This window comes from Tursiops truncatus, chromosome 15, assembly GCF_011762595.2.
Source record: "Tursiops truncatus isolate mTurTru1 chromosome 15, mTurTru1.mat.Y, whole genome shotgun sequence".
Lineage (NCBI taxonomy): Eukaryota > Metazoa > Chordata > Mammalia > Artiodactyla > Delphinidae > Tursiops > Tursiops truncatus.
Window position 1 is genome coordinate 37688823 of NC_047048.1, and position 23929 is coordinate 37712751.

Genomic DNA, 23929 nt, shown 5'->3' on the forward strand with positions numbered 1-23929 from the left:
AAGACTACTTTGGAGTAACAAGCGCTATGAAAATGTGCCAGGACAGCCACGGGCACGGGGTGCTTAGCCAATGGGTGCCTGTAAACCAGCCCCCCACAAGCTCCTCGCCCCGTCCCCCTGCGGAGGCCGCGGCTCGCTACCCGCCTCTGCGGCTGCGGGGCCTTTAAGGCGCGGCGCGTGGCCTCCTGGGAATTGTAGTCTGTGGGTGTGGGGGGGGCGCCGGCTGCTCGGCGGCTAGGCCACAGCTCCCGACGGGCCCCGCGGTGCCGGACTACCACTCCCGACGGGCCCCGCGGACCACAGCACCACTCCCGACGGGCCCCGCGGTGCCGGACCACTACTCCCGACGGGCCCGGCGGTGCTGGACTAACACTCGTAACGGGCCCCGCCGCGCGGGACTAGAAGATGCTGGTGGCGGCGGCTGCCGAACGGAACAAGGAACCCATCCTGCGCGTGCTGCAGCAGTACGTGGACCCGGCCCAGGGCGGCGTCCGCGTGCTCGAGGTGGCCTCGGGCTCTGGCCAGCACACGGCCCACTTCGCGCGGGCCTTTCCCCACGCCGAGTGGCAGCCGTCCGACGTGGACCAGCGCTGCCTGGACAGGTGCGGCGGGAAGGCGGGACCCCGGGGGTGAAAATGTGCCCCGTCCCGCTGCCCTGGATCCCCACGCTATTGTGATCTCTCTAAGCCTCCCCCAAGTAGTGTTGCAGAAATGGCTGCACAGGCCACCCCACCCACGGGCTGCCTTCCCGCAGCATCTTGGCCACCACTCAGGCCCAGGGACTGCCCAACGTGAAGGCCCCGCTGTACCTGGACGTGAGGTGGGATTGGGAGCAGTGGGGCGGGATCCTGCCGCAATCTTTGGACCTGCTACTCTGCATCAACATGAGCCACATCAGCCCCCTGAGCTGCACCGAGGTCTGTGGGAGCGTGGGTGAGCTACCCAGGGGCCACCCACCTGCGTCGTGCGGCATTCCTTCCCCTGCACTGGGAGGGAGCGGGATGCCAGGTTTGCCCCGAATCAGAGACAGGGCACTCAGGCCGGGGGAGGTCAGGCTGAGATTCCAGTACTGGGCCCAGGGCTCTTTTGGGCCCTGGGGAAGGCTCCTCACTGCTCTCCTGCTTCCCCCACTTCCCAGGGGCTCTTCAGAGCAGCAGGACACCTGCTCAAACGCAAGGCGCTCCTCATCACCTATGGGGTGAGTGCTCCTGCCTGAGATGGGCCTCTCCTGGCAGGACCACCCCAGCCAGCCTTGGCTGTCCCCGCCTTTCAGGACTCCTTTCTTGTCTCTGTATTTTCAGTTGCCCTTTTCCCCAGCTTCCCATTATCACTGAAACACACCCAGGCCCTCCTCTCTCCAACACTCCTGTCATCTGCCAGTCTTTCTGCACCCCGTTGGCTCAGCAGCTGGTCCTCAGCTGTCCCGCTCTGGGAAGCAATGAGGGGTGTGTCCTTTCCATTCTGTGGGTGCCATCCTGCAAGTCTGCCCAGTGGATGACAGGGGATGGCTGAGCCTGTGGATAGTAGACAGAATCGTGTTCTCTGTCTCCACAGCCCTATGCCATCAATGGGAAGATTTCTCCCCAGAGTAACGTGGACTTTGACCTCACCCTCAGACGCAGGTCAGAGCTGGGTGGGTAGGGGGTTTGGTTGGGGGGCAGGTGGGCTGGGTAGACCCCCAGGCCGATTCCACCTCCTTCTCTCCTGCAGGAACCCAGAGTGGGGGCTGCGGGACACGGCCCTTCTGGAGAACCTGGGCCAGGCCAGCCAGCTGTTCCTGGAGAGGATGGTAAGTGGGGAGGACTGTGGTCACAGGCAGCCTCCCTGGGGACCAGGAGCAGCTTCTCCAGCCAAAGTATCTCCCCCAGGTGGACATGCCAGCCAACAACAAGTGCCTCATTTTCCGGAAAGAGTAAACCCCTTCTCCGCCATGCCTGTGTCCCTGGGACAAACCCAGATCACCAGCCCCTACCACCCTGGGCCAGACTATGGGGACTGGCCCTCCCCAGACTGGGGATTCTTAGCTAGTGGCCACAGGGCTGCTAAGAGCCTGGGAATAAAGTGTTTCCTGCTGTCCCATTGCTGGTATCTGCCATGCCTCCTCCTGGGAGCACTCCTGCAGGGTGCTGGGTGGGCAGGCTGTGTCTCCAAGGGTTCCATTCTGGGGACAAGAAGGGTCTGGCCTGTGGGTCAGGGCTTGGGGGCATCCTGGACTCTGCTGCTCCACTCGGGCAGAGAGGGGAGGGAGGGAGGAAGGACCCAGGGGCTGCTGAGACACGACTGAGCTGGCTGCCTGGCCCTCCAGCCATGGGAGGTGATACCCACTTCAGAGGCTGGTTCTCACTGGTGCTCCCTGGTGACCTCAGACTGGAGCCAAATCCCCGTGTGGTGGCAGGACCCCCAGCACAGGCAGGTTATGAGGTCCAGGACGCTTTTATTCAGGCGGAGGGCGGGGCGGGCCGGGAGTGGGTGGTTTGTGGGGAGGGCGGGGTGGGGCGGGTGGGCGGGCTAGTCTTGGAAGCGGTTGAGCAGCTCGCAGGCCTTCCTCTCTAGCAGCTCCGAGATCTTCTTGATGCGCTTCTCGCTGGCTGCGCGGACGTAGCTGCCCGCATCCAGCATGGCCACGCCGTCTCGCACCTCGCCCATGATGACCAGCGGGCTGTCGCCAGCCGTCACGTTGGGGCAGGGGCAGGCCCGGTCCATACCGCTCAGCGTCACCTCCAGGTACTTGGTGCCCAAGAGCCTGAGGCCCATCTTGTCATCCTTGAGCACGTCGTCCAGGGCCACGCGAGCGATGCCGCCGCCGCCGCCCACCTCGGGCTCCTCCAGCACCTCCGTGAGCCGCCCCACGATGGCGAAGTCGCTGCGGCACAGGCTGAGCGCCAGCTTGCTCCGGAGACGGCAGGCCCGGCAGGGCGGTGTCCGCGGTACGGGGCAGGCGTCCTCGCAGCTCTCGCGGCTCTCGAAGTTGTTGCCATTGCCCTCGCAGCCGCTGTACTCAAAGGGGTGGCACTGCTGTAGCAGCGGACTGTAGGCCCAGCGCGGCTCCCAGCCCTGGCAGGGGCCCTGCACGGCCGGCAGCACGCAGGCGTCCCTGGGGCCACGGGCGCAGGCCTGCTGGCACGCCTCATAGGTCTCGAAGCCCTGGGCACCCCCGGCACAGCTGCCAACTGGGAAGGTCATGCAGCCGCCCCGCTGCGGGTCAAAGTGCCAAAGGACCTGGCCAGAGGGGGTGCCGACACAGGCCTGCGTGGTGGGTAGGCATTGGGCTGGGGCGGCGGCCACTGGGGCCCCGTCCTCGGCCGGCTCCCGCTGGACCACGGAGAGCGGGAAGTCGGCCCGCAGCAGGCCAGCGGCATTGCGCGCGGTGCACGTGTAGAGGCCGGCGTCCTCTGGCCTGGCATTGTAAAGCACCAGCTGCCCGATGCTCGTGACCACCACGTTGCCATACATCTGGTCTGGCCGCATGATCAGGTTCTCCCGCTGGTCACTCTGCTTCTCCCAGGTTACAGCGGGTGGCGGGCGGCCACTGACGTCACAGTGGAGGCTGGCTGTGCCCCCTACATACACTGCCTGTGGGGAGGGGCTGCTGTAGAGGGCAGGCGGCACCAGGGCATCCCCGGGTGTCGGGCGGGCGGTGGTCTCGGGGGGCCCGGGGCTGCTGGGTGGCCTGCTGAGGACATGCTTGCAGGGCACGACGTGCAGGCGGAGGCCACGCAGGCAGGCCTCTGCATCCATGTAGCAGCGGTTGTAGTAGGTGAGGCCGTCCGAGGCGCAGGTGAAGCTGGGCTCCTTCTCACAGCGGTCACGGCAGCGGCACACAGGCTGCCCATCCCAGATGTCGCAGTCGGAGCCCTGCTGTGGGCACACGAAGCCATCACATGAGGCCGCCAGCTTGGGTGTGGCCAGGCCGCTGTCAGGGAAGCGGGCTGCCACGCAGCTCTGCAGCCCACACACGTTGGTGCAGCACTTCTCAGTGGCAGCGCAGTCCTGTGGAGGGGGCGGGAGCGGACAGCTCAGCGGACACCCAAATACCCCTCCCCCTTCAGCCCTGCCCCAGCATGCCCAGCGAGGGCAGTGGTGAGTCCCCTGCTGCCTCTCCCTGAATCTGTTTCCCCTCTGGGAGCCGAGCAGGTCTGCAGGTTTGCTTTCCATCTGGACAATGAACTGTACAACTGCCTGGCGCACCCATCACATAGGTCATCTCACTGGACCTCACGGAATCCTCAGACCCCTGGCCACCAGAGCAGCTTTTTTTGTTATCCCATCATACACATGAGGACACTGAGGCTCCGGGAGGACGTAAAAGTGCTCAAGGCCACTGCAGTGGTGCAGGGCTGGGCTGCAAAGGCGGGACCTCCAAACAGGTTCCCGCCTCTCTGCCCCGCTGGACCTGAAAACAGCTAGTTGCAGGGTGGGGGTGGGCAGGTCTGAGAAGTGAGAAGGGGGCCTCCAGTTTTCAGATGTGAAGGCAAAGACGGGGCGGCTGTCCCCAGGGCCCCTCATATGGAGCACAGTGTGAAACCCCAGCAGAAGAGTGGGGAGCCTGAGGAGGAAGTGACTTCCAGGGTTGAGGGTCCCCTCTGCAGGCAAGGCCTGGGGCGTGGGGGAGGTCCTGGCTTCTCCCATGCTGACCAGGGGCCCCCAACGTAGTCTGTCTCCCCCCCCCCAAGCTGGGCCAGTGGTGACAGTGCCTGTGCTCACCTGGTCTCTGACGCACTCACGCTCACAGGTGCTCTGGGCGTCCACCCACAGGTTGGGGCTGAGCTGGTTGGGGCACACACCCGGGTGGCTCCTGGGCCCCGGCGGCAGGCTGGCCCCCGCAGTCAGCCCAACCAGGAGCAACAGCAGCAGGAGTGGCCTCAGGGCCGGCATGGGGACCGAGGGACCAGGGGGTGGGGGGGTGTGGCCGCTAGCCCCTCCTCAGGCCCTGCCGATTCCCACTCCCTGCAGGCATCCACCCTCCCAGATCTGTGATCGGTGCCCCTGCCCCCTGCCCCTGGACTCCCCTCTGTCCCCCAAGGTTGGAGCTCACAGCAGACGCTCAAGTCTCAGGCTGGGTGGGTTCCGGGTCTCTCCGAGCTGAGTCTGTGCCTGTGGCACCGGCCCCTCCCCCTCCTGGCCCCTCTGGTCAGCTCAGGGCAGGGGGCGGGGAGAGGAGAGGAAGGCTGGGGAGGGGCCAGCGCCCAGGAGCACAGAGACACTGGCCATGAGGGTCACCAAGGGGCGGAGAAGGGCGGCTCCGGCCGGAGAGAGGAGGGGGAAACGCTGTAACCGGAGCCCCTCCTCCCTCCAGGCCCTGGGATCAAAGCTGGCCTGCAAAAGGGGGCAGGGCTGGCCAACCCCTCTGGCTCCCCCATCCAACCCTGGGCCTGGGTCTTCCCCAGAGCAGGCCAGGCTGGACTGCCACCTGGTAGTCACTACGTCCAGGCAAAGGTGCAGGGGCTCTGTGTTAAGCCCAGCAACGGTGGGGTTCTGCTCCCTTCCCAAGGAAGATTCCACAACCTTCCCCATACCCCTTCTCGTAGTCACACCGTGCCAGCAGGTCTTGGGGTCAAATCTAAACCCTTCCTGCTGGAGGTGAAGCCTTTGCAGCACAAAGGTACCTGATGGGCACGGCCTGGGGGAGGCTGACGCATGGCAGAACTTTGCATTTAGAGAGCCTGCTTCCCGCCCCTTCTGAAACCCAGGCGCCTGTCTCCTGGTCCAGGCCCTTCCTCAAAGGGTTATGGTGCTTGCCAAAAAAGTGGGGTACTAGAGCAGTGGACAGGGAGGGAACAGTCTGTGTGTGCTGGCCGGCACAGGCGCCGGTCACAAGGGCTGTGGACACTAGAGACGCGGTGAGGGTGTTTACTTGGACTGATCTGAATCTCAGCGGCTGTGTGTGGCCCTGCGTGGGGCAGCACAGTCCTGAGAGAGATCAAGGGCATCTAAGAGCACCCTGAGAACAGCGTGTCCCGGGAGAGCTTAAGGAACTGCAAGGACCCAAAGGTCTTCGCCTGCCCCTCCAGGCCCGTGACATTCAGGAAGGATGGAAGCTCCTCCTGGGCGTGGGGGCAGCGGGGAGATCAAACGCAGCCACCGCCAGAATGTGCTTTTCCCAGGGGTCTGGGGCCCCAGGAGTGCCTGCTCTGAGACTGGATGGGAGAGTGTCCTGTGACCCTGTGTCTGACTGGCTGACCTGAGAGGCAGGGCAATAAGAGCCTGGTTTGGTCCAAATGAGACCAAGAGACACCCCAGGTGTGGAGGACACCATGGGTCCCCTGCCCTGTATAGCCACAGCCACAGGCAGTGGTCTTCAACCGTGTGGGCTACGTTCAGAGCAACTGCCCCCCTAATCCCAGCCCTGCTGACCTCCAGGGCGTCTGCCGCACCCCTGAGCTGAGCCCTACATACCCTTTTAAGTGGGTGGCTCTCCCACGGAGGGTGCTGGCCCCACGGCCTGGGTTCTCAGTTGTGGTGAGTCTCGGGGGACAGTTCTTCTGGTCCACCACCTGCTCAAGCAGCAGAGGGAACCTGGTAGGCCCTGCCCAGGACACTAGTGAGGGCTCAGTATCCCAGGTTCTGGCCCTGGGGGCAGCAGGCAGCAGATGCTCCCAGCGGCCATGGGTTGAACTACTGCACAGGCAGGAACAGCTGGGGAAAGCTGCTTCCAGGTCCACCTAGAAACGCAGGGAGGCCTGAAACCCTTCCGAGCTCAGCAAGGGAGTCATGGGGGATGGAGCAGGAACAAAGCAGCCCTCTGCAGTGCCACCCCTCCAACCGCCACTCAGCCCAGTGGGTTAAAGCCAGACTTTCATTCACTCACAACGCAACCTGGAGGCCAGAGCTGAATTATGTTTACTACACAAAGAAACTAAAACTGTCCAAAACGAGCCCAGGAATAGTGCAAGTGTGGACAGCAGCAAAGGGTAGTGTTGATATGGTGAATGCAGGATCATCCGTTTCCTCAAAACAATGTCCAAAGAAGGGGCTCCTGCTGGCAGGACAGGATGGGTGGGGCCTCCTCTGCCCACCCAACCCTGCTGGCAGCCAGGCCTCAGCCAGGATCCTGCTCACAGGTGCTGCAGCCCCTCCCCACCTCACCTCCCATAACAGCAGCCCTCGGGGCACCCACCACAGAACAGTCCCGAGCAAGGGGGTCACAGGCCAGGGAGGGGCCCGTGGGCAGGAGGTAGAGTTGAGCACCAGTGACCTGTGGCCACGTCACCAGCCAGGTGGACGGAAGGAGGCCAGGCCTCCAGCTCAGGCTGGCCGGTGGGTCCTCGAGGAGGGGCTCAGCGTCCACCACTAAGAAACGGGTGAGAAAGGTTTTGGTGACATGTGACCTCACAGAGGGGTGCAACTGGGTGAGGAGCAGCTATGGGATCACACCCAAGGTCAGAAGACAGAAGCTGGCCAGAGAAGGGTCTAGACACCCCAGGAGGCAAGTGGGGCAGGCTCAGTCCAGACTTGCCCAGGGCCTGGTGGCCCCAGTGAGCACTGCCTACAAATAGCTCTGTGTCAACTCGGAGAGACGCCGAGCCAGTTTCATGCAGCAACAGATGTAAACGGAACTGAAGGTGCAGAATCACAGAACGAAGGTTGATGGCCCCCACGTGGGGAGAGAGGGAGCTGGGGAGGGACGTGGGGGGTGCACCCCGCTTCCCCTTTTCCAAGCAACGTGGGAACCTGCGAGTCGCCCCTGGCTCTGAACCCGTAGCTCCATGACACACACGGATGTCATCCAGGAAGGCCGGCGGGAGCCCTGGAAACTGCAGCTCCACCACGGAGACTACTGGGGCCCGCACCCTCAGCACATGGCGGGCACACTGACCACCATGCTCAGAAAGGCCAATGCATGTAGCTGGGGAGTCCAAGATTGCTGCCCAAAGCTTCCACATGTTCTCCACTGGCCCCCACACAGCCCATAGCCCCATGTGAAGTGTTATGTGAATTCAGATTCAAGCCTTGATGGTGGATTCTTTCCCATCTTTGCCTCAAACACCTCCTCTCTCCCAATGTCCCAAAGCTCGTCCCCTCAGCTGTCATGGGCTCACCGCGTGGTTGCACGGAGGCTTCCCTGCTGGTCCTTTAAAAATGTACAAAAGGGGTGAACCATCTTTTACATAAATAAGAAAGGGAACCTGGTCTCCCAGTCCCCAGGGACAGCCCCCTCACGGCTGGGGCCAGGCAGAGCCGCCTCCAGGGGTCTTCTCAGCCACACCTCGGGGTCCTGGGCGTGATCTGCCACCATCCCAGCAGCATGGCCCTCCACTGTCCTGTGGAGCTGGTCTGGCTGAGACCACCAGCCTACTAGGGGCATCCCCACGCTTCCCAGGAGGGACTGTGTGGCCAAAGTTTTCCCTGCACACAGCGCTGGGCCCAGCGCCCAGCCAGGAGCACTCCCCAAGCGTGAGCCCTCCCAGAGTGCATCTGGATGGGGCACAGCCTGCCGAGCTAGGAGATCTTGCAGTTGCTCCGTGAGCAGTTCTGGGGTGGGCTCTGGGGTGGTCGGATGGACTTGGACCGCTTGAGGCTGTTGCCCTTGCTGCCGCCGCCCCCTGCTCCAGTAGCCAGTGAGTAGGAGCGCCCGTGCATCATAACAGCGTTCATGCCATTGGCCATCGAGAAAGACTTGAGGTGGCTCTTGATGGTGACAGGAAGCGGGAGCTTGTCGATGAGGTGCACGGGGGTGCAGGAAACGATGGCCCGGCAGCAGAGGTCCTGCAGACTGAACACTGCAGGTGGGGGTCAGAAGATGGGGGGGCGGGGTCAGACCGTGGGGAGGGGATCAGACCATGGGCAGGTGGGCGTGAGGCGCGGGTAGATCTCGGTGGCCAGTGGCAATCTCGCCAGCAGGTAAGCACAACTGACGCCTAGAAGGGGCTGGGGATTGGGGAGGTCTGCAAAGCTCCCAGGGCTCCTGAACCAGAAAACCCCCGGACCCTGCTCCTGCCCAAGGCATGCAGAGAGCAGCCACTGGACGCCCTGCTCCCGTTTCATCCCCGGAGCCACGGCACACTGAGAGGTGCCCTGGGAGACCCTGCAGGGCTCGGCGGCTAGACCTCCAGCCCCTCAGCCTGGGCGACTACTGAGCTTCCCTGGCCGCCTTGGCAGCTCTGTTCTGGTGGGACTGCTGAGTCCAACGGCCTGGGAGGCGGAGCCTGGAACCTGTCCGCCTGCTGGGGGTGGGACAGGTCAGTCACGGCCCCGCCCCTCCTGAGCCACACCCCCAGCCCCACAGCCGGCCCCGCTGGGCACACTCCTCACCTCGGTTGGGCCTCCAGATCTTCTCCATGCCGTGCCGCATAAGCACGATGCGGGACAGCTCAGTGAAGGACTCGATGACGTTGAAGTTGCACAGTGGGCTGACCTCGAAGAAGGTCATGCAGTTCTTCTCCGCGTAGGCACGCGCCTGCTCTGTCGGGACTTGCCGCTTGAAGGCCAGGTGCAGCCGGTTCCCAACCAGGATCCGGGGGACCCCGGGTGCATGCTAGGTAGCGCACAGGACTCAGCAGAGGCAAGAACGTGGGACGCCCCCTCTCTGTGCTGCCCCCCCGGGGGGGCCCTCTGTCGCTTCTCTGATGAGGTGGGGCTGCTTGGGGCACAGGACCCCACTGGGAGAGTGCCATAGCAGTCAGTGCATGAGAAGATGCAGAGCTGGGGCACAGGAGGGGCTGAAAATGGGGGTAACAGAGTCTCCTCATGGGGGATGTGAGCGCACATGCTGGGGAGGGGGTGACCCTGGAAGGGGGTGTCCACAGGAGCACACCTACCTCATCGATCTCCTTGATCCACCGGTCAATGCCGTCGAAGGACCAGCGGTTGGTGATGTCATACACCAGAAGGATCCCCTGCAAGGGAAACGCGGGCATTACGAGGCCCAGGGGGCGCCCGGATGGAAGGGGTCTGGTTCAGGCTTGGCCCTACACCACTCCCTCCCAGCACAGGCAGGGCCAGGGACACTGGGGCACCAGCCAGACAGCTGTCAGGTGGACCATACAGTTTACTCAACAGGTGGCATCGTGGGAAATGTGCTTTGAGCTTTCCTCTTTGCGTTTCAGGGCGGCTCTGTGCACAGGGTTCAGCTAGCCCTGTCCCTGTCTCCTCACCATGGCCTGGCCCTGTGGCCCTGGACGCTGCCTGTGTGTGTGGGCTGCCTGACTGTCAGGGATCTCGTGGACTCAATACTGCCTCCTCCCTCCCCCTGAGGACTCAGCTGGGGCAGAACTGGCATTTTTTCAGTGTCTTTCCTCCAAGCACGTTGTATTACCCTGTGATCATTTAAAAGTCACTCGACCTAAGACAGGTGCACAAAGGACCACGTATGGTGAGGGGCTGTATCGCCACACTACCCAGCAGTGCATTCTTCCCGGGGGGTACCGAGCAGAGGTGTTTCTGAGTTTTCCAACCCACACTTGCTGAGGACTCCAGTCACTCTGGCAGCTGCCCCCACAAGCCGCACAGAGGGTGTGCTGCAGGGACTTTCCTGTCACGTTCCTTAGAGACCAATTACTCCATCTGCCCAGCTCTCCTTGTCGTCTGTGCCTGGTACATCTCAGCGGGGACCTGTCACAAGCCTCAGGAAGGCAACTCCAGCAAGTGAGTGTGGCCCCCAAGCCCACTCTGGCCTTACATCCCACCCTGAAGCAGTCTCCTCCAGAACCCAACCCCAAGCAGGACTCACACCCCTCCCCATCCCAGGAAGTCTTCTTCATTCAGTCCACGTCTCTATCACACACAGGGGAGGAGAAAAGTGCAGCTGAGATGGAAGGAACAGGGCACCCTCCATCTCAAAATGAGGAATTTTAAAGCCTTTCCCCTTAAAAATGTCCTTCAAATTCCAGAAGATGAGGTCCTGTTAAGACAAAGGTTGAGATTACTTTAACCCATCCTGGTGGCTCCTGCTCCCTGGATGGAAAGTCTTGCGCAGAATAGGGCGGAGCTGCCTGCTAGGGAGGAATGCCAGGCCTGGAGGGGAATCGGTTGCTGTGGTGGTCGACAGAGTACACTGACAAGGAATTCATCCTGTTCCCGGGGGCACAGGGACCAAAGCCCTCTCCCTTGGTGTTGGGATGGGGGTAGAGCCACCCGCCTTCCAACCTGGAAACCCCCTTCTAAGAAATAATTAGGACATATCTAAAGACCAGCTTTGCCAGATGCTCATCACGGCATCGCTCGTAAGACAAAGAGCAGGAAACAAACTAAACATGTGGCCCCCAGGGCTGCTGAGCAGTCCAGCGAGGTGCAGACTCCCCTGGCAGGCAGGCAGGCGATGAAAGTAAGGATTCACTTGAAAGCACCTGTGCTGATCACATGCATAACAGACTGCAAGGTGACAAACACGGATCCCAAATGTTACAGACAGGGCAGTTTTTTAAAAAATACAAGTATAGGGGCTTCCCTGGTGGCACAGTGGTTAAGAATCCGCCTGCCATTGCAGGGGACACGGGTTCGAGCCCTGGTCCGGGAAGATCCCACATGCAGCGGAGAAACTAAGCCTATGCGCCACAACTACTGAAGCCCGCGGGCCCAGAGCCTGTGCTCTGCAACAAGAGAAGCCACCACAATGAGAAGCCTGCACCCGCAACAAAGAGTAGCCCCCACTCACTGCAACTAGAGAAAGCCCGCGTGCAGCAGCGAAGACTCAACGCAGCCAAAAATTAAATAAATGAATAAATTAATTAAAAAAAATACAAGTATAAGCACTCCACACACCACACAGAAAAGGTTTCCACGGACGTGACCACACATGGAAGGGCTGGATGGGGACTTACTTTCTTGCTTATGCTTCCTATGTAACATTATTAATTTTTTTATTTTTTGGATTCTACCATCTTTATTAACCTATCAATGTTACATTTTATACATAATATCTAGTTGTGTTCTCAAAGGGATCTACTTTAGGGGACTTCCCTGGCGGTCCAGTGGTTAAGACTCTGCGCTTCCACTGCAGGCGGCATGGGTTCAATCTCTGGTCAGGGAACTAAGACCCCACATACTGTGCAGTGAAGGGAAAAAGAAAATAAGGATCTACTTTAGTACATTGTGTTAATAGTAAAAAGCCAAGTAAGATGGCTGAACTTCAACCTAGCATTTAGTTTTTAATAAATTTATTATTTTTTGCTGCGTTGGCTCTTCGTTGCTGCATGTGGGCTTTCTCCAGTTGTGGTGAGCGGGGGCTACTCTTCGTTGCGGTGCGCACGCTTCCCATTGTGGTGGCTTCTCTTGTTGCAGAGCAAGGGCTCTAGGTGTGCGGGCGTCAGTAGTTGTGGCTCCTGGGCTCTAGAGCGCAGGCTCAGTAGCCCTGGTGCACGGGCTTAGTTGCTCCGCGGCATGTGGGATCTTCCCGGACCAGGGTTCAAACCCGTGTCCCCTGCATTGGCAGGCGGATTCTCAACCACTGCGCCACCAGGGAAGTCCCCAACCTAGCATTTTAATATCCTCTGGACAAGGTAAGCTAGAAAAGTCAATCACTTTGCGCACATGTAAGAGTAGTGTTCCAAAATGACTAGGAAGCTGCTACTTTTAAGCAGGGGAGGAAAAAAACCTTTCATTTTGGTCTTTTATTTCCCCAGCAAATTATACTTTCAATTAACAGCAACAATGATATCATAAAAAAAGGCTCTGCTTTTTTTTTTTTTTTTGGTACAGGGGCCTCTCACTGCTGTGGCCTCTCCTGCTGCGGAGCACAGGCCCCGGACGTGCAGGCCCAGTGGCCGTGGCTCACGGGCCCAGCCGCTCGGCGGAACGTAGGATCCTCCCGGACCGAGGCACGAACCCACGTCCCCTGCATCGGCAGGCGGACTCTCAACCACTGCGCCACCAGGGAAGCCCTATGCTCTGCTTTTTAAATTTCTGTACTTCAGTACGAATTAAAATAGTAGTATTAGAGTCTTTTGGGAGTGTAACGGAGCCTCTTTATCGATAACCTGGTCCAGGTTGGGTATAGCCCTAACTGAAGGGAGGACGGCTATGTGCATAAGGATTAGACCCACTTGGTACTTCCAGGAGGTAGAGTGAAACCTGGTCTTGGTTGACAGGACCCGGGTTGGCTTGGAGCCATACTGGGTTGTAAGGCAGGGGCCACAGTGTAACTAGTGGGTTGAAAGTCTATGGAGGGTGGGTAACTGCTCGCCTGGTACTGCTGAGCCGGGTGAGCAGGCAAGTTGCTGAGACTGACCAGAAAAGGCAGGAGCCGGTGCCTGAGAAGTTGGTTGCTGGCCATGTCCCTGGAACTGCTGAGGCTGTTGAGGTGCATTTGGCCGATACAGCCTGAATACTGAATACCATTCTGCTGTAGTGGCTGGGAGGTGCCTGTGGCTGCTGAGTGCCATGGCCGGCCTGCTGCAGGTACTGCTGGCACATCTGACCTTCACTCTGACCTGCTTGAGTCTGAGCTCCTGTACATGGTGGCTGCTGTGGCTGAATTCCTGGTGGGTAAGCTGCAGAGGAGGCAGCAATGCTGTTGCGAGTTCCTGAGCAGTCTTCTTTCTGCAGGAGCACTGGGTGGCCCTGAAACCTGATCATCTGTTAAGCCGAACGCTGACAGGACATTTTTATTGATTTCACCTTGGTTTTTTTTCTCTTCTTAGATATTTATTTATTTAATTTATTTATCTGACCACGCCGGGTCTTAGCTGCGGCATGCAGGATCTTTGTTGTGGCATGCAGCCTCTTAGTTCCCGACCAGGGATCGAACCTGGGCCCCCTGCATTGGGAGCATGGAGTCTTAACTCATTATGGACCGGAGGATTTTTGCAGAAACTTAACGCCTGTGGCTGGCGATTTTTAGTTTGGCCGGCCAAAATGTTAATTCTTCTATTTCACTAACACTTTGTGGGTTATCACATTCAATAGTTACACCTGACACACCTGTAAAGTCCTCTAATTTTCAAGAAATGTTGTCTTCGATCCACTTTTCTGCAGAAGCAAAGGAGTTTCATGTTCACTTTCCGTATCAGAATCAATCACTAAAGTTTTTTGTCTTTTTGTTGGTCTACTATTCACATCGTCTGAATCAGAACTATATTCTGAAGAACTATCATCTTCTGAGACACTAGGGTATATGTCGCTTGGACAATCAGAGAAAGCATCTGCATAAAATTCACCGAAATATTCTACTTCACTCAAAATTTCGCGATGCGTCATTTTTGAAAATTTTACATTTATAATATACACAAGGTTGGAACAAAAACCTAACGGAGCAAAATGTGAATGATAACGACAATCGTAAGTTGTATAATGAACCCATGATCAATTTTAAGCTCTAACAACTTTGCATGCTGATGTTAATCGTATCACTCTCTAAAAACATATTGATACATCTCCGGGCAATAATGTGTTAACCACTTGACCACCAAGGAAGTCCCTCACCTTGGTTTTTGAAAGGATCAAAAGCTGACATACTTGCTGCCATAACCTGAGTAGACTGTTTTCCAGAAGAATCAGAAGCAGCAGGCCTTTTTTTTTTTTTTTTTGCGGTACGTGGGCCTCTCACTGTTGCAGCCTCTCCCGTTGCGGAGCACAGGCTCTGGACGCGCAGGCTCAGCGGCCATGGCTCACGGGCCCAGCCGCTCCGCAACATGTGGGATCTTCCCGGACCGGGGCCCGAACCCGTGTCCCCTGCATCGGCAGGCGGACTCTCAACCACTGCGCCACCAGGGAAGCCCAGCAGGCTTCTTCTTTTAATGTCCTTTTCTAGCAGCAGGCTTTTCTTCCCTACCATTCACAGTATCACTTTCAGGAATGTTGGTGGATGGTCCTGGTTCTCCAGGTGGTTCCAAGCTATCCAATAAGTGATTCACTTTATTTAGAAGCTCCATCAGTTCTCGATGAAGGTATTTCACCTGACTTGATTCAAGGGGTGTTGGTTGGCAGTTAACAAATAATGTCGGTTTCAGTATCCTACTACACTGAATTGCAAAGGAAAGGTCAGAACTATCAAAAACTGTTATAAGATCTCCATCTTCATGTTTATATTTTATTGTAATTTCATCATTACTCAGAAGTTTTCCTCTGAAGAGTCACTGCATCATTAGCACTAATTCATCATTAATATTATCTTCATTATGAATGGGAATTCGCTGAATATCCTCCCCAAGTTGAGCTTTGATGATTAGCTTCCCACTCAGATTCAACTGCCCAATCATGGTGGACTCCAGGATGTTCTATATATAAAAGTCTAGAGAAAGATGGTTTGTCCAGGTCACTGCTGCCACCCCTCCACAGGTCTCCACTGATCAGATCGGTGCGAGGCTGCCACTGCTGGACTCTGGGGCATTGGGGGAAGGCTGTGGTCACAGCCCACTTGGTTGCCCTCCCCAGGGCCGCCGCATCTTGCTGGCAGGCTCTCACGGGCCCCGGCCAATCACACAGACCCACCAAGCCTAGCGAAAGCTCGGGCCAGTACCGGCAGGTGGGGAAAGAAGAGGGGCGGGCCTAAAAGCTCAAGCAAATGAGGAGAAGCCCATTTCTTGGGTTCAGGCTTCAACTGCACCCTGAGGCTGTGGAGGAGCCTGCCCTTGGCTGCTCCCCCTGGCTGGCACCAGCCTCTGCCCACCACCAACAACCACCACCTAAGTCTGACAGGGCAGGGTGATGACAGAGAGGTCACAGGAGGAAGGACACAGAGCTGGTCACACTGCAGACGGGGACCAAAGTGATCATGGGCTTGGCAGGGAAAAACACCTAGGGTCGACCACAGGTGGGATAGTTGAGAAACCAAAATGAGGCTCCTGGTTACCAGGACTACCCCCTCAAAGGACTCCAGAATCAGCTGTGTATCTCAAAGAGCCAGAGGAGGGGCAAAGAGATTCTCACTATATTTCTTTTCCTTTTTTTTTGCTTAGCTTTTTAAAAGTTAGTAAGTACTCTAGGGTATAAATAGAAGCTCTGGTCCCTTAACCCGCCCAGGAATCACCTGTCTTTCAAGCATCTCCCAGGCGTTTCCTGACCCGGACTGGGTCATGGTGCAAACCGCCTGGCACCCGCAGGGCCCTTCCCCCACAGCGGCCAGCACCTCATGCCAGGCTCATCAGCTAGCACTGCTGTTGGGTTTCAGGTAATGCACCTAATTTTATTACAAACATCAGCGATGAACCTCTGAGTACATACATATAACTCGAGCTGTAAGAGAGAATCTCTGGATGTGGAGCTTGGGCCTAGGAGTGCACACCCTTATTGTTGCCAAGGTGATTTATTGACCTTATACACCAAAAAAACGCACAGGTTTTAGGTATGAACAGTTTGATGACTTTGGACAAATATATATACCTGCGCAATCACCACCCCAACTAAAGCACAGAGGTGCGGTTTTTAATTAAGTTAGTTTTGGAGTGAGTAATGCATTTGTGTGGTGAAGCTGCCAAGGAACCAGAGACTGTGGCTGAACACACCTGCCCACACTCATATGCATGGGCTCTGCCCAGAAGCCAGCGCACTGACAAGGGGAGTAGCCGTCAAAGCTGTTGATCCACACGCGCCCCACCCAGGCGGGGCCGACTGGCAGGGTGGTGTCCTAGTCAGCACTCACTGGGCACCCAGACCGCTCTCCATGTGAAACCTGAAACCCTCCCTCCAGGAGACCAGTGCCTCACTGAGCTCCCCCTCGTCCTAATCCAGCTGATCCCAAACCCCAACTAAACAGGACGTCGCCCACCGCTGGCTCCCTCCACACGCACAGCCCCGGGGGAACTGGCGCAGGGGACCGCTCTCCCCCCTGAGCCACGAGTGGCCACCTCAGACCTCGGCAACAGAAAACAAGGGCCACAAGACAGAGAGGGCCAGGGGTTGGTCAGTGGCTCTGTGGCCTGGGCCCTGAGAGATCTGCAAGGCCTCTTTGTTCTTAACCGAGGGTAGGAGGGTGACAAGACAAGAAAAACAAGACTTGGGAAGACAGTTATGCCAGCCTGCACCATCGGGCTGCACAAAGCCATGCTGGTGCCAAATCTGGAAAACACCAACCAAGCAGGATGGAAACAGGAAAGGCGAAGCACTACTGTTTAGGTAGGAGCACCCACGGTCAGCTTTGCAGCCAAAAACCACCTATCCACCCACCATCCAGGCCCGAGATGCGCACTCAGAATCTGCAACTGGCTCCTCCAGCCCAGAAGCAACAAGAACCTCTGGAATTAGCACAGAATTAAGCGCAAGCAACGACACATGCACACTGACTGCTGATTGCTCTGGAGAGGATGTGGACGTGGTAAAGGTGTTCCCTTCCCCAAAGCGCGTGCTCTGGCGAATGCCCAGGTTCTCAGGTGTGCCCTTCTGTCCTGCTCCATGTTCACATCCGAGCAAGCGGACATCTGAGCCCGTTCAGGTTCAGTCTCCCAGGACCTTCCTTGATATTTCCCAATCGCCCAATTATCATAACCCAAGGTAACTACTCCCCTTATCGCCTCATTTTCTTTTTTTATCGAAAAAGTAACAATGTGTGTGCCATAAAAAACTGGGAAACATTCAAAAGCAAAGGGAAGACAACAGAACTCATCAGTAATCCCATGGTCCAGAAATAATGAACACCTCCCCTCGGAACATGGCTTTCTCACTTCCTTGTATGTATGAATCATTGTCAGGGTCCCTCCTCTACAGAAGGTAGCCCACGGAACATTCTCCTTGGTGCTCAAGCGCTCCCCGTGCATCCACTGAGGGCCTGGCTGTGAGGGCCTTGTCCTTCCTTAACCTCACATCCAGTGCCGTCCACACCAGAGGGCTGCTGTCCCTGACCACCCAGCACCAGCTGCTCCAGGTGGAACTGCCAGGTTAAGCACCACCTCTGCGGCCCCTCACACCAGGCACACACTGGGGGGTGGAGCCAGCGGACAGGCAGCACCACTGCAGTCTGGAGCCTCTGAGCCCAGCCTGAGGGTCCTCCACCCACATTCACACCTCAGCAGGGAGAGAGGCGCTCTCACCACCCCTGAGCGTCTCCGGCTCAGGAGGGGGAGCCTGGTCACCTGAAGACACCATCGATTCCTGCTCACCAGGCAGAAAGGACGCCCGGGGCTCCCCACTACCCAGGCCAGATTGAAGGGGTGACAGGCTCTACACAGCCAGAGGCCATGACACGGGCCCATGGGCCCCCTGGCGGAGCACCCTGTTTGGGGAGAATGGTTGGACAGGGCTGACTGAGGGCTCTCCTCAGCAATTCCAGAAGCCCAAGGGGTCATGGCCCTGCCCTGCACAGACAGGGCTGGTCTTGAATCCAGTCCCCTCACGCTGAAGCAGCGAGTGGGTAGCTGGTCTATTCACACAACTGCTTCTTCCCCTCCTTCCAGCCTTGAATCACAAACAGACCCGGTCAGCATGCAAGCCCGTCGTAGGGAGCCCAGGAGACACAGAGAGGGACGAGCAAGTCCCCAGGCCCCCCAGTGAGCCCCCTCGCCCCTGCGCAGGCCACAGCTTAGGTGCTCTTCCAGGGCAGGCCCCGCCTGGGACAGCCCCCATCTCCGCTCCCTGCTAATGCCCTGCCCTTTAGGACCTGTGGCAGCCCCTCCCACGGCGGCTCCAGCTCCCAGTCCCGCGGTCTGATGAGTGATCCAGACCGGCTGGCCTGGGAGCTCCAGCAGCCTCCTCACTCAGCACAGGGAGAAGTCACCCCTGGTGAACCAGGTGATGGGGGACCTCTCCACAGTACAGGGTTCCCACACACCTCCTGCAGCAGCTCTGGGCAGCAAGGGCCACAGGAGCTCGTGGGGCCCTGGCACCCTCTGAAGGCTGAGGCCCCTCCACTCGGGGGCATCCTTGTTTGGGCTCCTGGTTGGAAGGCTGATGTTCAAACGAAAAACTTCCTTGGAAAGAACCCTGCACGTGGTGTCTGACAGCACCGCACGTGTGAGGAGAGCGGCCCCTCTGGAGAACAGCCCCGGCAGCACCGCTGGTCTTACCTGTGCGCCCCTGGAGTAGGACCTGAAGATGGTGCAGAACCTGCCCTGGCCCGATGTGTCCCTGAAACAAAGGCGGTTGGGGATGCGGCCCGTGGGACCCCAGCATGCACAGCATGACCCCCTCCTACTCTGCTGCACATGCTGGCCAGCCTCCATGGGCCTGGGCACCCCAGGAGACTGCCCTGTGGGGCGGGAGAACCCCAAACCTGGACGAATTTACAGCTCAACTTTGAGGTTCTGGAAATGCCCTTAATGTGGAGCCCAGTAAAGGGCAAGGTGAGAGGGGCTGTGGCTCCTGTGGAAGTGAGTCTTTGTGGGCAAAGGGAGCTGGGCTCTGCCCGAACAAGCAGCCCTGGGCCTTCTGGTTTCTGCATCACGTTCCAGCCCATGTTTATACAGGGGCGGTATCAATAGCTAGTCTACTGACACGTAAACAGGGCGCCTTCCAGTCTCCTTAAGGATTCCTGAGTCACTTCACTTGGCTTCCCGGCCCGCACAACAACTGAAGTGTGGCAGCCAGGCACCTTGGCCGCACAGCCCGACTCACCAGAGTTCCAGCTTGACCCGCCGGCCGTCCAGCAGGATGGTGGTAGTCTTGTAGTCGATCCCTGCAAGGAAGCAGAGGGTGGCTGAAGGACCCACCTGGCCAGCGCCCAGTCCCTGAAGCCAAGCAGAAGTGTGGCTCCAGCCCAGGCAGCCCAGTGACCCCAGCTGGCCACCCTCCTGTCACCCCAGAGACGCAAGCCGGGTACCAATGGCACCGGCCAAAGGGAGGGCAGCTGGTCTCAGCATCGGCCCACGTCGTGTGCTTCTCAAAGCTAATGGGTTTTCTGAGTTCTTGGGTTCATTGCAGCTCCCAGGTACTGACAACGGGAGCGTGCTTGGAGCATGATTTAGTGGTACAGTAACGTCTAAAATGCCATTTCTCTGGAGAGGTATCTGGAGAACCTCTGCTTGCCATGTCTTTAGTTTTTATTCTTTATACTTTTTTTTTTTTTTGCGGTACGCGGGCCTCTCACTGTTGTGGTCTTTCCCATTGCGGAGCACAGGCTCCGGACGCGCAGGCTCAGCAGCCATGGCTCATGGGCCCAGCCGCTCCGCGGCATGTGGGATCTTCCCAGACCGGGGCACAAACCCATGTCCCCTGCATCGACAGGCAGACTCTCAACCACTGCGCCACCAGGGAAGCCCTATACTTTTTAAAATTGAAGTATAGTTGAATTATGTTTCAGGTGTACCGCAAAGTGATTCAGCTATATATATATCTCTATCCTTTTTCAGATTCTTTTCCATTATAGATTTATATAAGATATCGAATATAGTTTCCTATGTTACACAGTAGATCCTTGTTTATTATTTTTTCATACTTTTAAGCGAAAAAAGTCAGTCCAAGAAAGGTGGGTAGGAGCAGGGCCAGTGCTGGATGCATTACTTTAGATGTAAGATCTTCAACTGGTTTATAGGCCATCGGGAAACTTCCTAAAAGCTGTCTTTTCTCCTCCTCCCTTAAGCCTTAAAGATGTCATCAGCTTCTTGGCTGTTTATAACACTTGCTCTAAGAAGGCTTGGAAATGGGCATTTTTAATGCAGACACTGCTCTCACACATTGTGTGTGCATGCGCAAAGCCAACCTCAGAGAGCTGCACGTGAAGCCTCTACCCTCAACGTCCTTCCATCTGGCTAACTTCTAACCATGTGTCAAAACCTGGCTCCCACCCATCAAAAGACACTCAACGGAATGAAAACACAATCCACGAAATGGGAGAGAATATTTGCAAATCACGTATCTGATGAGGAACTGATATTCAGAAAATATGAAGAAATCCTACCACTCAACAACAACAAAAATCCAATTAGAAAATGGGCAAAAGACTTTCTCCAAAGAAGATATGCAAATAGCTAATAAGCACATGAAAGGATGCTCAACATCACTAATCAGTAGGGAAATGCAAATCAAAACCACATGAGAAGGACTTCCCTGGTGGCGCAGTGGTTAAGAATCCGCCTGCCAATGCAGGGGACACGGGTTCGAGCCCTGGAAGATCCCACATGCTGCAGAGCAACTAAGCCCGTGTGACACAACTACTGAGCCCGTAAGCCACAACAACTGAGCCCGTGTGTTGCAAGTACCGAAGCCCACGCACCTAGAGCCCAAGCTCCGAAACAAGAGAAGCCACCGCAATGAGAAGCCCATGCACCACCACAACGAAGAGTAGCCCCCGCTTGCCCCAACTGGAGAGAGCCTGTGTGCAGCAATGAAGAACCAACGATGAAGACCTGATGCAGCCAAAAAATTAATTAATTAATTAAAATAAAGAAAAAACCACATGAGATACCACGTCACACCCACTAGATGGTTATTATCAAAAACCCGGAAAGTAAGCAGCATTAGTGAGGATGTGGAGAAATCGGAACCTTTGTGCACTGCTGGTGGGAATGGAAAATGGTGCAGACACCATGGAAGACAGTATAGCATTTCCTCAGAGAATTAAACACAGAATTACCACGTAATCCAGAAATTCCACTTCAGGTTTATACCGCAAAGAAGTGAAAGCAGGAAATCGAACATGTATATATTTGCACATCCACGTTCACTGCAGTGTTATTCACAATAGTCAAAAGGTGGGCGCAACCCAAGCGTCCAAAGATGGATGAAGTCCATCTGTACAACAAAATATTATTCCACCTTAAAAAGGAAGGAAAGGGGGCTTCCCTGGTGGCGCATTGGTTGAGAGTCCGCCTGCCGATGCAGGGGACACGGGTTTGTGTCCGGGTCTGGGAAGATCCCACATGCCGCGGAGCGTCTAGGCCCATGAGCCATGGCTGCTGAGCCTGCGAGTCCGGAGCCTGTGCTCCGCAATGGGAGAGGCACAACAGTGAGAGGCCCGTGTACCGCAAAAAAAAAAAAAAAAAAAAAAAAAAAAAAGGAAGGAAAGGGACTTCCCTGGTGGCACAGTGGTTAAGCATCTGCTTGCTAATGCAGGGGGAATATGGGTTTGATCCCTGGTCCGGGAAGATCCCACATGCCGCAGAGGAACTAAGCCTGTGCGCCACAACTACTGAGCCTGTGCACCACAACTACTGAGCCCATGCTCTAGAGCCTGCGCACCACAACTACTGAAGTCCACGCACCCTAGAACCCACACGCTGCACCTACTGAAGCCCGTGCACTCTAGGGCCCGCATGCTGCAACTACCGAGCCCGCGTGCTGCAACTACTGAAGCCCACGCTCCTAGAGCCTGTGCTCTGCAACGAGAAGCCACTGCAATGAGAAGCCCGCACGCCGCAATGAGAAGCCCATGCGCCACAACAAAGAGCGGACCCCACTTGATACAACTAGAGAAAGCCCGTGCACAGCAACGAAGACCCAATGCAGCCAAAAATAAAAATAATTTTAAAAAATAATAAAAAAAATAAAAAGGAGGGAAAGTCTGACACATGCTACAACATGGATGAACCTTAAAGACATTATGCTCGGTAAAATAAGCCCTACACAAAAGGGCAAATCCTGTATGATCCCTTCTACGAGGGCCCTAGAGCATCAGATTCAGAGACAGAAAGTAGATAGAGGTCGCCAGGGGCTGGAGGAGGGGGTGGGGAGTTAGTGCTTAGTGGGGACAGTTTCAGTTGGGAAGATGAGAAATTTCTGGAGCTGATGGGGGTGCCACTGAACTATACACCCAAAAATATTTAAAATGGTAAATTTTATGTTGTGTATATTTTGCCACATTTTTTTTTTTTAAAGTGAAAGAAGATTCTCCTGCACATATTCTCAAGCTAAAGAAACACTCTTCAGGGAGGAATAGAACTCAGGCCCGTCTCCACCGTCCTTCCTCTGCATCCACCCCTCCCCCCAATTGCCTGCTGATAACCCACTTCTTTGGGTGGAAACTCTTGGAATTCTCTGTCAAACAGGAAGCTCAGATTTGGCCCAGGACACCCTCCTTTCAGTTCTGGCTCTACAGCTGCTGTGAGAGCTGGGCCCCATGAGGACAGTGTTGGAAACAGCAACCTCCAGGAAGGCTGTGGATGGGGATGCCCATCCTCTACACAATGTCACCTCCATGTGGTGGACCAGCCCAGCAGGTTCTGGCCATGGGGACTGGATACCCTCTGCCAAGGGCAGCCCCCATGAAAGGACCCCGATCGAGGTGGCACCATGGCCCAAAGGCCCAGCCTGGAGCTGCAGGAAGGAGCGGGCGCCCAGGAAGGGCCCAGGAGGAAGCAGGGCACAGGGAGCGGGGCTGCTGCCCTTGCCCGCCTCTGGGGAGGAGGCCAGCCTCTGCACACCGTGAGGCTTGCACAGCTGGGCGCCTTGCCCACCCACCGCCTGCGCCCAACCGACCCCTTACTCACGACTTCAACTTCAGAAAGGATGACCAGTCCTCACCCTCCAGGGGCTCTGCTCAAAGCTCTGCCAAATGCCCAAGAGAGACCTGTGGGGACAGGCACTCAGAGCCAGGAGCAGGCACCATGAGGGATCAGCTCTGCACTCCTCCCAGCACGCCCCCCCGCACCTCCCACAGTCCACCAGCTGGGTCAGAGGGCTCCCGGAGAACAGGGTTCCCAGGGAATGGGCCACTAAACCAGTGAGACTCCCGCCCAGGAGCCCTCCCTACAGCACGGCACTGGCACCCCCAGAAAGGCTGAGCAGCCTTGTGAGGGGACTGAGGGCAGTGGACGGCAGGTCCCCACAGCAGATGGCAGTGTCCAGCTGAGAATGGCCGGGGAGCTGGCCGTGCAGAAAACACGGGCAGCCCTCAGGCTGACACGCTCCCTCAGAGGTAAAAAAATCTCAAGTAGGGGGCTTCCCTGGTGGCGCAGTGGTTGAGAGTCCGCCTGCTGATGCAGGGGACACGGGTTCGTGCCCCGGTCCGGGAAGATCCCACATGCCGCGGAGCAGCTAGGCCCATGAGCCATGGCCGCTGAGCCTGCGCGTCCGGAGCCTGTGCTCTGCAGCGGGAGAGGCCACAACAGTGAGAGGCCTGCATACCGCACAAAAAAAAAAAAAAAAAAAAAAATCTCAAGTAGGGGACTTCCCTGATGGTCCAGTGGTT

The 23929-nt window shown here is 57.1% G+C and overlaps 3 protein-coding genes and 1 pseudogene across 12 annotated transcripts in view; 1 reads left to right on the forward strand and 3 right to left on the reverse strand.

Moving 5' to 3' along the window:
• The first annotated feature begins 291 nt into the window (after positions 1–291).
• On the forward strand, positions 292–2079 carry METTL26 (methyltransferase like 26). Of its 5 annotated transcripts, none has more exons than XR_012326169.1 (6): positions 295–602; positions 688–917; positions 1139–1198; positions 1555–1622; positions 1711–1789; positions 1869–1925. XR_012326169.1 is itself a non-coding variant. In XM_073792544.1 (6 exons), the coding sequence occupies exons 1-6, from the start codon at positions 406–408 to the stop codon at positions 2026–2028; spliced, it is 810 nt and encodes a 269-aa protein (XP_073648645.1). In that variant the 5' UTR covers positions 296–405; the 3' UTR covers positions 2029–2079. The 5 variants fall into 5 exon arrangements, 4 of the variants coding, with proteins under 4 accessions (XP_073648646.1, XP_073648645.1, XP_019783039.1 ...); XM_073792544.1 differs by having other exon boundaries at positions 296–602; positions 688–933; positions 1869–2079; XM_004330864.4 differs by having other exon boundaries at positions 303–602; positions 755–917; positions 1869–2079.
• A 258-nt stretch (positions 2080–2337) lies between these two features.
• WFIKKN1 (WAP, follistatin/kazal, immunoglobulin, kunitz and netrin domain containing 1) lies at positions 2338–6684 on the reverse strand. Its single transcript, XM_019927479.3, has 2 exons — positions 4705–6684; positions 2338–3990 (listed from the first exon to the last, which is right to left on the reverse strand). The coding sequence occupies exons 1-2, from the start codon at positions 4873–4875 to the stop codon at positions 2509–2511; spliced, it is 1653 nt and encodes a 550-aa protein (XP_019783038.1). The 5' UTR covers positions 4876–6684; the 3' UTR covers positions 2338–2508.
• A 138-nt stretch (positions 6685–6822) lies between these two features.
• Positions 6823–23929, reverse strand: part of RAB40C (RAB40C, member RAS oncogene family) — a 30561-nt gene continuing 13454 nt past the window's right edge. For 4 of the 6 annotated variants that reach the window (XM_033839592.2, XM_033839594.2, XM_033839595.2 and 1 more), the window contains 5 exons: positions 19420–19480; positions 18873–18933; positions 9759–9836; positions 9253–9475; positions 6823–8720 (listed from right to left, as the gene is read on the reverse strand). In XM_033839592.2, coding sequence (XP_033695483.1) covers positions 8440–8720; positions 9253–9475; positions 9759–9836; positions 18873–18933; positions 19420–19480 — 704 coding nt within the window. In that variant the 3' untranslated portion in view covers positions 6823–8439. The other 2 variants (XM_033839591.2, XM_073792543.1) reach the window with 2 other exon arrangements.
• LOC117307520 (protein TFG-like) lies at positions 9843–18866 on the reverse strand (annotated as a pseudogene).

What these genes read in the sequence shown, in the direction of transcription:
- WFIKKN1 (XM_019927479.3), bottom strand. Translation starts at nt 4,875, where the DNA reads ATGCCGGCCCTGAGGCCACTCCTGCTGCTGTTGCTCCTGGTTGGGCTG. An exon ending in GTGAGTGCGTCAGAGACCAG is followed by an intron (nt 3,991 to 4,704) that starts GTGAGCACAGGC and finishes CCCCCTCCACAG; the next exon opens with GACTGCGCTGCCACTGAGAA.
- METTL26 (XM_073792544.1), top strand. Translation starts at nt 406, where the DNA reads ATGCTGGTGGCGGCGGCTGCCGAACGGAACAAGGAACCCATCCTGCGC. An exon ending in CGAGGTCTGTGGGAGCGTGG is followed by an intron (nt 934 to 1,138) that starts GTGAGCTACCCA and finishes CCCACTTCCCAG; the next exon opens with GGGCTCTTCAGAGCAGCAGG. An exon ending in AGCTGTTCCTGGAGAGGATG is followed by an intron (nt 1,790 to 1,868) that starts GTAAGTGGGGAG and finishes TATCTCCCCCAG; the next exon opens with GTGGACATGCCAGCCAACAA.